General features: G+C 45.2%; 1 protein-coding gene across 2 annotated transcripts in view; it reads left to right on the top strand.

Moving 5' to 3' along the window:
- Positions 1-12,478, top strand: part of GABRA5 (gamma-aminobutyric acid type A receptor subunit alpha5) — a 79,712-nt gene that overhangs the window by 24,748 nt on the left and 42,486 nt on the right. For both annotated transcript variants that reach the window (XM_048494341.1, XM_048494339.1), the window contains 2 exons: positions 1,217-1,284; positions 1,624-1,844. In XM_048494341.1, the coding sequence (XP_048350298.1) occupies positions 1,217-1,284; positions 1,624-1,844 (289 nt within the window). The remainder of the gene's footprint in view (positions 1-1,216; positions 1,285-1,623; positions 1,845-12,478) is intronic.

Raw genomic sequence — 12,478 nt, 5'->3', positions numbered from 1 at the left:
CCCTCCCCCCCCCTCCATTTTGTCAACGTTAAGACTGAGATTCCCTCTAAAGAAGGCAACTGTCTTTGCACCAATGACAACAGGCAGAGCTTCTATGATTATTTCATTTTTTGTATGGCAACTTACAGTGCAGTTGGGGGGGGGGGGGAAGTTTCATGGTGACAAGGGATGGCACCACCCAGTACAGACACATTGCTTCCAAAGGGGTTTTCCACAGTGTGGCAAGCAGAGAAAGCAATAGAAATCCCCAGTCACACACAAAACCCTATGCAACTGAACGGGTTACGACACACCTTCTTGTGTCATAAGCTGGCTGCCAGCGTAGGGAGCATTCCCAGGCTGGAAGCCCCTTGGAGTCTGATTAAAGTTGGCCCTGCCCCTAAGAAATGCTCTTGGACCCCCACCCCCTTGCTGATATGGGCTCCTACAACAGTGGAGTGCCAACACAGTGGCAATTTCTGCATTCATGAGCTGCCTCTTATTCTTCCAGGCAAGTACTTCATACATGAGACAATTATTTGTTCATGATATTATCCCATACTTCCTTTAAAGTGGTATACATGCTGTCCTTCACAATTTGATCCTCACAACAATCTTGTGGAATGGCATGAGGCATGGGCATGAGGCAGTGGCGTAGCACCAACGGGGGGCAATGCCACAGGTGGTGCCGCAGTGGGCACATGGCCAGGCTGTGGAGGGGGTGTGGGCATTCCGGGGGCATTCCAGGACAGGGTGGGGGTGGGTGGCACCATGGCAGGGGCGCAGGGCACGCGTGTGCCCCACATGCAGTTCCCCCTTGCTCCATCCCTGGCATGAGGTAGTGGTCTATGAAAATCACCTGCTGAGTTTCATAGCCAAGCACTTCAGCACTGCAACCTCCACACCACATTGGCTTTACAGCCTGCAAAGTGGTGAGTAAATGATGCGTGGAAACTCACCCCATTTTCCTTGATACTGGCAGCAAAGAGAAAGTGATCTCCAGCCACAAGCAAAAAACATGTCTAGTAATAGATCCATTCTATAATTATACTAACTCTATCCCACTATTCCTTTAGGAAGCTTCAGTTGGCTTACAAGGGGTTCCTAATGGTCTCCTATCCCAGGTTACATCTCTACTTTTACTATTTATATAGGATTAAAAGGTCCCAGGCCAGTCATGACAACCACCTGCTGACACAGAAATCACTGATTTGCTGTTTAAATTGCTTTGTTGCAGAAAGAATCACTGAGGTGAAAACGGATATCTACGTCACTAGTTTTGGTCCAGTGTCAGATACTGAAATGGTAAGTTGTGGTCTCTAGTTTCCACATATCAGCACATATCAAATCACGCACAACTTCCATAGAACAAGACTTTCCTGCTGCATCCCAATAAGCCCCCCACCACACGTAGTCTTCTGGGGATTAGTGGACCCTCAAGAACAGTGTATGAGCCATGTGAGAGTCTGCATTAGAAAAGGAGAACTGGTGGAAATTGCCACCCTCGCCTTCCTATGGTTTAAGTGCCATTGGATCATCATAATCGCATGGCTGGATAAATGCCGTGTGTTCTTGTGATTGTTCTGAAAATAATAATGTCTGGTGAAATACATTACTTATCTGACTGTCTCCACTTCATGCTAGGAATACACAATTGATGTTTTCTTCCGACAAAGCTGGAAAGATGAAAGACTTCGGTTTAAAGGGCCAATGCAACGCCTCCCTCTTAACAATCTCCTGGCCAGTAAGATATGGACTCCAGACACTTTTTTCCATAATGGTAAAAAATCCATCGCCCACAACATGACCACCCCAAACAAGCTACTTCGGCTTGAGGATGACGGGACTCTTCTATATACAATGAGGTGAGTCTGGTACTCGCTGATTTCTATTCCATAGTGACAGGTCTCTCTTCATAGTGTCCTGCTTCTTCACAGCAGAGTCAAGGTAGAAGTCTCTGGCACATATTTATGAGAATATCAAATGAAAGTAGAGAGCATAATCATGCTCTACAACTAGCAATTAATGTGCAGCTTTGGCACAGTGTTAGTTTTTTAAAAAAAGAAATTTATTCTTTGAGGAACAGATGATTCAGACTTCTTTCTTCCCCAAGATGATTGGTCTGCTACCATTGTAAGGATCTGCAGTAGATCTTAGATTTCATCTGAGGCAGAAACTTGAATGTGTTGTCGGTTTGATAAATCCTGACCAATTAAAGCCTGAGGTTCTTTGTAGTCCTAATTTAGTCCAACAGGGCTAGAATAGGGAAGGACCTTTTTTAGGAGGTGCCCTTTTCAAATCAAGCATATTTTGTTTTTGTAGTTCTTTATGAATTAGGACAATTTCAAAGCTCTCTTATGAACTAGTGATGTTAGGATTTGCTGTTGTACTGCAGAATCATTTGTATGGGTGATGGCAGAATATAAGCAAGTAAATGTTCTGTAATAAGGTGGAATAAAAATCCTATTAAGAGTGTGATCACATGCTGACACATCCAAAAGATAATTGAAAAATGTTAATGCACCTCAGCGTTGTATGTGAAGAGTTGGGACACTTTTCCTGTAAGGAAAGGCTGATGTCTGGGATGGCAAAGAGGAGACACGAAACAGACTATGCATTGAGTGGAGAAAGTAGCCAAAGAGAACTCCTTCTGCCCATAATACTAGAACTTGGGGGCATGGGACCCAATGAAATTGATGGGCAACAGGCATGGGACAGACAAAAAGAAACACTTTCTTACATAATGAGTAATTAAACTGTGAAATTCACTGCAAGTAGACATTGTGATGGCCCCAAGAATAGGTGGCCATGGAAGGGGTTAGACATCTTGGAGGCAGTGAATACCACTCCTCGGAGACCACATTAGGGGAGAGCCTCAGCTTCCACATACAGCAACTAGCTGGCTGTTATGGGAAACATTATGCTGAACTAGATGGTTTGATCTAGCAAAGCTCTTCCAAGGTTCTTATCTGCCAAGGCTGAGGAAGGCCTGGAAAATAGCAATTTTTGCACACTTCTTTTTCTTTGTCAGTCCTTACCAAATAACAGTAGGAAGTGGAGATCCATGAACCTGTTTTTTTTTTGGGTCCTTTTAGCATTAGTCCAAATTTATTTCCACTTGTCATTGTTTTCCCCCCTTTTAATATTCTCTTGACTATTTCACCAAATGTAAGCTGCCTTGAACCAAGAGAAAAAGCAGGATACAACAGTTGGGCAGTTCTATCTGGGGGGGGGGGCAGCTGCATCACGTTTGGGGACGGTGCAGCAACGGGGCAGGTGAGCTGTTTCCTCAGCAGTTCGCTACACTGTGGCAAGCTCCAGAAAAGCAGAGCAAAAAGCCAGTTTGCAGGCATGGAAAGATGATACAGCAGTGCTGGTATGGAGGGGACAGGGCAGGGGCTGCCATCCTTCAGGGGTTGGATGAATTGGGGAGGAGAGAGCTAGCAAAGTCAGCCCAGGAAAGGAGAGGCAGGAGTAGGTGAATAAGCTCGCAGCTGCCATCTGGTCCCTGAAAGAGATGATGAGAAAGCAAGGGGACAGTCCAAGATCCAAGGGAAAGGAATGAGTTGTCAGATGGAAGTTCCTAGAGCCTCATGATAGTTAAGCCCCTCCCCGCACCACCACCACCAGGGAGGAGCCTGCTTGATTGCACGGTAATCAGCAGGCCCAGAAAGTTGCCGTGTTGGTATGTGGATCAAGCCCCAGAGAACAAGGCCTGTCAGGTGCTCATAGGCAGAACCTCCTCCCAGCTAGTATGCTGCTGATAGGCCCCTGCCTCTCCAGATGGTGTAGGCATGCCCATGTCAGGGTACTGTGGAGGGTTCTGTCATTCACATGTTAAGCAGTTCCCCAGCACTTTCCAAGGCTGGAGTTCCTCCTTCCTGCGAGATTATCCTGGGTCATCATTGTAGCTGGATCAGTCTCCAGATACCAACCTGATGCACCAATCACAAGCATTACTAAATAATCAGCCACCCAGGATGGTCCCAGGAATTACACATCTGATAAGATTCCCATGCAGATCCCCAGCCCCATTTCCTGAGAGTGGGTCCTCAGATGATACTGAGCCCCAACATGGCATCCCAAGCATGTCCCAAACCCAGTTCCCTTCCCACACAGACTGTCTGGACCAGGGGTAGGGAACCTTTAACACTCAAAGAGCCATTTGGACCCATTTTCCATGGGAAAAGAAAACACTTGGAGCCGCAAATAATTTTTGACATTTAAAATAAAGATAACACTGTATATATTGGGGTTTTTTACCTTTTACTTCGCTCATTCTGAGAAGCGCATGGATGCGTCTGCTCTGCTGCCTGCAGGGCGGGCAAGGATGGGGCCAGCGGCTCGGCCTCGCCGCTCCAACGGGGCGGGCGAGAGGGGAAGCCGGGCAATTGGTGTGCCCGCCCTGCTGCCTGCAGGGCGGGCAAGGATGAAGCCAGCGGCTTGGCCTTGCTGGCCGCTGGGAAAGCACCCGCCCCGCTCAAATGGGGCGGGCGAGAGGGGAAGCCCGCAGCGCAGCCCAACTGGTTCTGGCGGGCAACGGTAGGTCGCGCTTTGCCCTGCTGCCTTGCTTGCAGAATGGGTGGGCAAGGATGGGGCTGGCGGCTTGGCTCGTGGAGCCGCAGTGCAAGGGCAGAAGAGCCGCATGCGGCTCTCGAGCCGCACGTTCCCTACCCTTGGTCTGGACAAACATCCTGGGCTCCTCCTCCAGGTAGGCAGCTGGATAGATGTGGCAGTAGTGCCCACCCCAGCCCTCTTCTTCCTTTTTTCTCAGTTGCACCACATCACAAAAGGAAAATCAGAGGAAGGGCTTGGCTACACAGAGGAAGTGGATTTTCCTTTCCTGGGAGGGTTGTTGTGTGCTGGGCCAGCCTTGTGGTACAAAGTATGAGGAACGAGCCCAGTGTGCAAAATGTCAGATTGATATTACAAAGTGTTAGCTGCAATTGCTTTCCCCACCACTAAGGTACCCCGTGTTCATATTAATTCTGCACATCTGGTAGCTGTTGGATAGCATCTTGGACTATGTGCCAGAAGTGCACTGCAGCTACAGCTGTGCTGGTGTCCATGCATCACACTTCCACCCCAATCCTGGTGCTTGTGTAAATACTTTAGCACCACTGTAAATTCCCATTATCTGATGGGGTGTGTGTGATACTGCTTTTGCGCCCCCCCCCCCATTGTACTGTTAACAAATAAACTCAACATTTTATTACTGTCTTATCCCAGTAATTTTTACTATTAAATGCTTCTCCAGTTGATTTCAGTGTTTTCTGATGCCTGTGCAAACTACCTCTGGTTTTAGAATGGAGGGTGTTATCCAGGGATTATCTCGACTAACAGAAAATACCGATTGACAGCCATTACCCATCTTTCTGAATCACTGACATAGGAACAAACAAGTGTCAATACCAACATGCTTTCTAATTGTATGAACAAATACCAAACAACAGTGAAGCTAAAATCCCCTCATTAAGAGCAGTTGTTGGATAACAGGAGTGGAAGCTGGCTTAGTATCAAGTAGCAGTGGAAAGGAATAGGTGGGTAGTTTCCATAGTTTATCAAAAGGATTGAGAGGATCTAAATATTTGTACTGAGAGCAGTGCTAGCTCACTTTTTTTGTAAACAGCCTTGGATCAAGCGAAACCAAAGTTGTGTTTGCCGATGAGTCATTAAATACCAATTACTTTTTTTAAAAAAAATCAACCATTTCTAAATTACTGAACCCCTTTCAGTCCTGAAGCACTTTGAAATGACCATGAAATTTTGCCTCAGTAACCATAATGATCAGGGGATTCTGTCTTAACAATGGCCATCCATTGAGAAACATCAGAGACCATGCTGAGAACAACGAAAAATAATGGACAATCAGCAAAGCTTGAGGCAGCAAAAAATGCTGCTTGTAATCTCAAAGCCATAAACAGCAGGCATCAATACTGATATCTGTTTTTTTTCTATTGACGGGAGCCTTAGAGTTTCGTATATTCAGCATTTCAGTTGGGTAGTTCCCAGTGGTAGAAATGGAGTCTACGACACATTCTGAATTGCCACTTCAATGTAACTGTGCAGTAACCTCGAGCGCCCGCACAACAGCAAAGAGAGGGAGAAGGGTCATCCTTCTACATCGTGGATGGCATTAGGAATAAAATGTTTTCAGGAAGTAGCGTGTGGAGTAAATGCAACTGAAGAGGCAAGGAGGAAAACGGGGGCGGGGGGGGGGAGAGCAGGTCTGTGGAATGATTTCACAGGAAAAACGTTTCCAAGACACAAGGTTTGGCCACTGGGAAAATCCGTGGTGAGCTGTGCATGCAGAAAAGGCCTTTGACTGGAAAGGCTTTGCAAGGTTTTTAGGTTGATTTCCATTTGTTGCTCAGAGTCTGTGGCTCAGTGGAAGAGCACCTGCTTGGCATGCAGACACTGTTCAGTCCCTTGCATCTCTAGTTAAAAGCATCAGGCAGTAGCTGACGTCAAAGCTCTCCCTAGAGAGCCTCTGTTAATCTACATGGAAAGTACTGTCCTTTGTGGACCAGGGTTGTGGAGTCAGTGAAAGGCTGCTTCATGTATGCTCATGAATATTGAGCTGGAAGTGTTAAGCTAGCAATTTCTGCTAGAGGGAGAAGGCTTAATTTCATTTATATATCCTAAGATGAATGCCTTTCACCTACCTAAATGAGAATTAAGGAAGAGTGGAATGCAGTGTTTTGATAAAAATGCAGGACCCGGAGGAGGTAAATCTCTCTTTTGGCTCCATCATTCATAAGGATCTTGCAAAAGCTGTATCTATCTCATTCACTTAAATGTCTGTTTATTTGACCCATTTGTTTTCTGTCCTTCCTCCAAAGAGCTGAAATAGTGTGATTTGTTGGAGAACCTCCTACCCATACTCAGAACTGTCCTTAACTTCAGCAAACAATTGTTACCGAAACAAGGACCAGAGTTGTGTAGTAGTTAGAGTTTTGTTATATGAGCTGTGGACCCAAGGTCAAATATTCAGTGCGCCATGGAAGTTCACAAGGTGATTTTGGGCCAGTCAAACACATTCAGCATAACCTACCTCACAAGGTTGTCGTGAGGATAAAATTGAGGACAGTAGAACAATGTAATTGACTTTGGATCTCCTTTGGAAGAAAGGTTGATTCTGCATGGACCAAAAGATACAGCTTTAGAGTAGCATACAATCTGGGGTTTTTTTTGGGGGGGGGGACTTCACACAGTTTCCGCCCCCAAAACAAGTTTGCCCCGTTTTATTTCCCCTAACCCAGATTTTTCAAAAATTGCTAAGCTAGCAATCCTTTTGAAAAATCCTGCGTTGGAGCTGCTCCCGTGCAAATGGCCAGTCAGGAGATGCTTTATTTGCCTCCCTTCTACCGCGCCATTCACAGTCAGGGGAATCCACCTGCCATTGCCTAGCCATGGCAGGAGCAGGGGGCCCTTCCCTTTTTTATATTTTACAGCTTGCATCGTGGTGCGATCAGCATGACTGTGAGGGTCCATTCGGGCATGCCTGCGTAGCTATGCATGCTTTGCCGGAATTTTTTTTTAAAGAGAAGCATCTTTGTGTAAAGGCACGAAAGCAACCCAGATTGTTTCTGTGGCCTCCAATTGCTACCTGCACGGAATGCATGTGAATGGGAAAACAGGAAAACAGGCTCCTTTATCACGACTGCAACCTGTTGTACATTTGCTGTGCGGAATCAGCCAAAGGCAGGTTGTAAATGAAGTAAATGAATAGAAATACTGTGGATGTGTCTGGTTTGAAAGGTTTGAAATCCTAGCACGGCTGTCACAGATATGAACTGAATGAGACATCGCTTGCTTGTGGGAGCTGTATGCATTGATCAGGTTGTGTTAGCTGAGACTCTCAGAAGTTTCTCAGGCTATTGTCTCTCTCATCTTCTCTAAGTGATTCTGGAGAGGGAAAGTTTCCAGCGATGCATAATCATGAAGATGCTTCAGCAGAGCTGTGCCAAGACAATCGCTTCTTTCATCAAGGATGTTCCTGTGACATTTTTCACTGGCAAAAACAAAAAAAGCCCCCTCATTTAGAAAATTCGAAATAGTTGCAGAATACCAGGTTCCAAAGTGTTAGAGAAGGGGGATCAAGTAGTACCTCCCCACCCCTTCAGAATCATAAACTATTGGGCACATTGTGCTCTTGCTTGAGACTATTACATCAATGGGCATGAGAAATGCTTCTGTAATTCAAGAGCTAAACTTTGTCTGACAACTGCTCTGTTGCCGTTCAGTTCTGGTTGGTCCCCCCCCCCCCCCATTTATAGAGCCAGAGGCGTAGCAAGGGGGAAAAGTGCCCGGTGCACTGCTGCCTCCTCCACCCCCATCCCGGCCCGGAACGCCCCTGTCCTGCCACGGAATGCCCCCGCCATGCCCCCACCACACCCCACAGGAATGTGCACCTGGTGCATCATGCCCCCCCATCCCCTTGAAGCCATGCCTCTGCATAGAGCTGTGTCCAATCCAAAGTCCAATTCTAGGTTCAGATTATCTGGAGAAAAGTCATGAATTAATTAAAATTAATCTTTACTTATATCCCGAGGCAGCATAAAAATTCAAATCTATAGCACCCCTAATGTTAGAAGTATGCATTTTTGCATTTGAGTATATTGGAGCTGAAAAATATTGTTATTCCTGATATCCTCAAATTCCAGTTCCAGTATGGCATTCAGATTGGAGTTTTATTTGGAAATCTAAATTCAATCAGCTCTATTCCAGCTATGGGGAAATTATCCAGGGGTCTGAGGGCAAGCTCAATTTTAAGCTAGATATTTGCAGCACAGCTGTTCACAAAACAAACCTCAAATTTCCAGCAGTTTTGATCAGGGGGTCCAATTGTATGCCCCCTCTTCAAAAGGAGATGACCTCATCCACTTCCCATTGTTTTCAAAGGGGGAGAAACAGCCTTTTTTCTCCTCCAGGGCAAATGCAAAGAGGCCTGCCTGCTGCAACCATTGGTTAATGCCTGTCATCCCAACAACCAATACAAGCTTAACATAACCAAAGAAGAATCCACAGATCCCAGCAGAACCACAAGCCAACATCGCAAGCCCAACAGAGTTAATATCAAACGAGAGGCTCGGAGCAGAATAAAATCAAGTGGGAGGCATTTTTGCAAGGCCAACAGAGCCAGTGTGTCACAGAGAACCACAGAATCCCAACCCACAGCCTTAATTTCAGGGGCCACTTTTTCGATACCAACAGAACAAACTGCAATATGCAGAAGCCCAGCAGAACCCAGGGCCACTGTGGCAGTGCAAGTTCAAAAGAACCAAAGTGAAACCAAAGCAGAACAAAACCAAGCAACACTAAAAAACTATGTAGGGGACACAAAGCAACTCTGGCCAACAGAAACAAAAACCCTCTTGAAATTGACAAAGACTTTTACATTGACACAAGCGGCCTGGCAAGCTCATTGACCTCTCCACCACCCCCAGACACAAAATGAAAGAGTGAAAAAGAAAGAAAGAAAAACAGTCCCAAGAAGCCTGCAAATGCTGGCCCCTGATCTTCCCAGTGAATCCCAAATATTTCTAGGATTTTTTTGTAACCTAGATATATATGGGATGCTGAAAAATACCAATAGCCCCCCTTATATGAGAAACTGCCTGCAATCCCTTAAAAGCCTATTGAATAGAGTAGCCATTCAGCACCTTCTCGGTATCTCTAGGGCTGCCTGAATAGCCAAGGTTAGCCTCATCTAATCAGGCCCTGGTTAGAACTTGGATGAAAGTCCCCCAAGGGAGGCTGCCAGGGGTTGCTATGCAGAGGTGGGTAATGGCAAACCACCTCTCCTCATTTATTGCCTGGAAAATTCTACAGGGTCTTCACAAGTCTTGCCTGCAACTTGATGACACTTTATTATTATTATTATTTGAATGCCTCCAGAGACAGAACCCTCCTCAGTTCCCTAGGGAATCTATTGCATTGGGTTTTTATAGAGGAAGATGAAGAGTTGGTTTTTATACCCTGCTCTTCTCTACATTTGAGAAGCCTCTGTACAATTACCTTCCATTCCCCTCCCTACAACAGACATCTTGTGAGGCAGATGAGCTTGAGTGAACTCAAAAAGCACTGTGACTAACCCAGGGCTTGATATGGAGGAGCGGGGGAATCCAACCTGGTTCTCCAGATTCGAGTCCACCACTCTTAACCACTACACTACACTGGCTCTGTTTCTCCACCAGCCTTATTGAGCACTCCATGCATTCTGGACATGGGCAGTTGACAGAGAAACAAACTGACAGCTCACCTAAAAATGAAGGACAGCATTTAAACATTGTGGTCACCAGCACTTAACTCTCTAAGGCAAAGTCAGCCTTGGGCAAATACATAGATGTCATGTTTTCAACTTATGCTGCTACCATATGTCTCAGAGAGGGGAGAAAAATAATGTTACAAGAAAATGCATGATTTTTTTTAAAAAAAATCTAGTTTCTGTTGCTGTTTTTCCTGAACAGATGGGAAAAGAGATGTTTTAAAAATGTGTTTCCAGCAGTAATTATATATATATGTGTAGTACATAGTCATAGGACTGCTTCTCAGCTGCGTTGTCATCCCTTGATTTCTCATTGTGTGATTATGCAACACTCGGTGACTCACAGCTGAGTGCCTGAGCTGGTTCCATTGAAAAGTATGGTGCCTTGAGGGTGCACGAAGGCACTTCCTATGATGTTTTCTCTGTAATGGCTTATTCGTAGGTCCAAGCTGCCTCTGGGCACTAGTTGCTACTTAATGGCCACAGCATATCCAAGCTGGCCTATGGGTCTTATGTAAGATGCAAGACATGAAGGTTGAAATCCTGAATGCTTCTTTACCTCCCAGAAGTCAATAGGCATTATAAAAATAAGTCGGGGGGGGGGGGGGGGGTCGTATAAAATACCCCTTAAAGCAGCTTTCAGCCTAGTGAAATATAGTTAGAAACATGCTCATGATTGCACTGCAAGCTGATAGAAATAGACAAATGGTCTGGTGCATATGTGAAGCTGAAATCAGCATCCAGCGAATGGTTTTTGGTTAGTTTCATTTATTCTCCTGGTTTCTGAAAAGGATAATATAATACAAAGTGGAGGTATGAATTTAAGGTTGTACATATATTTTCTGCCTCTAGAGGGGGGTATTGTCTGCATCTAAATTTGGACATACAGTTACTTTGTCTAATAATGAAACTGGCACAAGTATTACCAGGAACAGCTCTGGGTATTCAAAGTGTGCAAAGTTGTTTTGCAGTCTTGTCTAAGGTAAAATATGATTTTTTTTAAAAAAGCTAGCATAGTAGCTTTGCATAGTGAATAAAGAATTAAACAGCAGCAAACTAGGGACATGAGAAGATCTTACAGAAATGTCACTATTTGTGATTAAGGGACAGTGATTAAACAGCATTCATTGTTTGCAATAATAATAATATATTGAACTGCAGGTTGAGGAAGCAAAGTAAATTGATTCTCTGCTTAAAAACTCTGTGGGTGCTTTATTTGCCTTATAAAACATAGCAATGACGTTTTGTTTGTTTTCTGAACCATGATGTAACAAATCTATGAGGAACCCATCTATGGTTGTTTCCCCACTTACCTGCTGCTGCGCGCTACTCTCCCCAAGTAGCGCGGGGTCCCCCGGCACTCCCCACTATAGGGGCGGCGACAACGCAGCCGCCCCAATGCTGCCGCTGTCGCGCCCCCTCAGCACGCGTCATTCCTGGCGCTCCTCAAAACGGCATCTTTTAATGACCCCGCGCTCTAGCCCGGGAGCGTGCCAGAAATGACGCGCACTGGGAGTAGCGCACAGCAAAGAGTGGTCGAGGTAAGTGGGGAAACGACCTATGTTACCTGGCAAAAAGGAATGTTGAATCTACCTAATGTTTTGTGAACATGGGCTCTTTCTGCACAGACACTTTAAAACATTTTGGGGAAAGAAATAAAATTTTTCTTCCAGGGTGTTCTGCATTGCTTTGCACCAAAAATGTTTTATTTGCACCCTCAAAACATTTTAAATGCATCCATTTTTCTCATAATTCTTCTGGTTGAATTTTTTTTTAAAGCTTCATTTGTGTAGTGTCCCTTTAAGATGCCATTTTGAGAGTTCACTCCTTACCTGCAAAGCCCCTTGCCCTGTTTTTGGAACATTTCAGAGCATTTGTGAGATTTTGGGGGGTTTAATCTTCTCAACATCAACTACAGAAGACAAAGGGAACTGCAAAACGAGGCTGTGAAACATGAAGCACTGATTTGTCCATGCACTGCGAAATAACAGGGAAAAACAGAAAGTAGCAGCCAGGAACCACTTCAAGGTAGTGAGTGCAAGGGTGGGGGGACTGAAAACATTTTTACAAATATTTTAGGAGATTTGTGCAGAAAGGGCCATGGTGTTGCAGAGATAAAGGTGCCATCTAACCGCTGGGCTCTTGAAGCTGCATGCAATCTTTATAACGTCCACTTGATGGCAGCACAGCCTCACCTTTGGTCACTGTGACCAGCTGCTGTGCTTCTTG

This window comes from Sphaerodactylus townsendi, linkage group LG04 (assembly GCF_021028975.2).
Source record: "Sphaerodactylus townsendi isolate TG3544 linkage group LG04, MPM_Stown_v2.3, whole genome shotgun sequence".
In the NCBI taxonomy this organism is placed as follows: domain Eukaryota; kingdom Metazoa; phylum Chordata; class Lepidosauria; order Squamata; family Sphaerodactylidae; genus Sphaerodactylus; species Sphaerodactylus townsendi.
The sequence above is the reverse complement of the archived record's forward strand: the minus strand, read 5'-3'. Positions and strand labels throughout refer to the sequence as shown.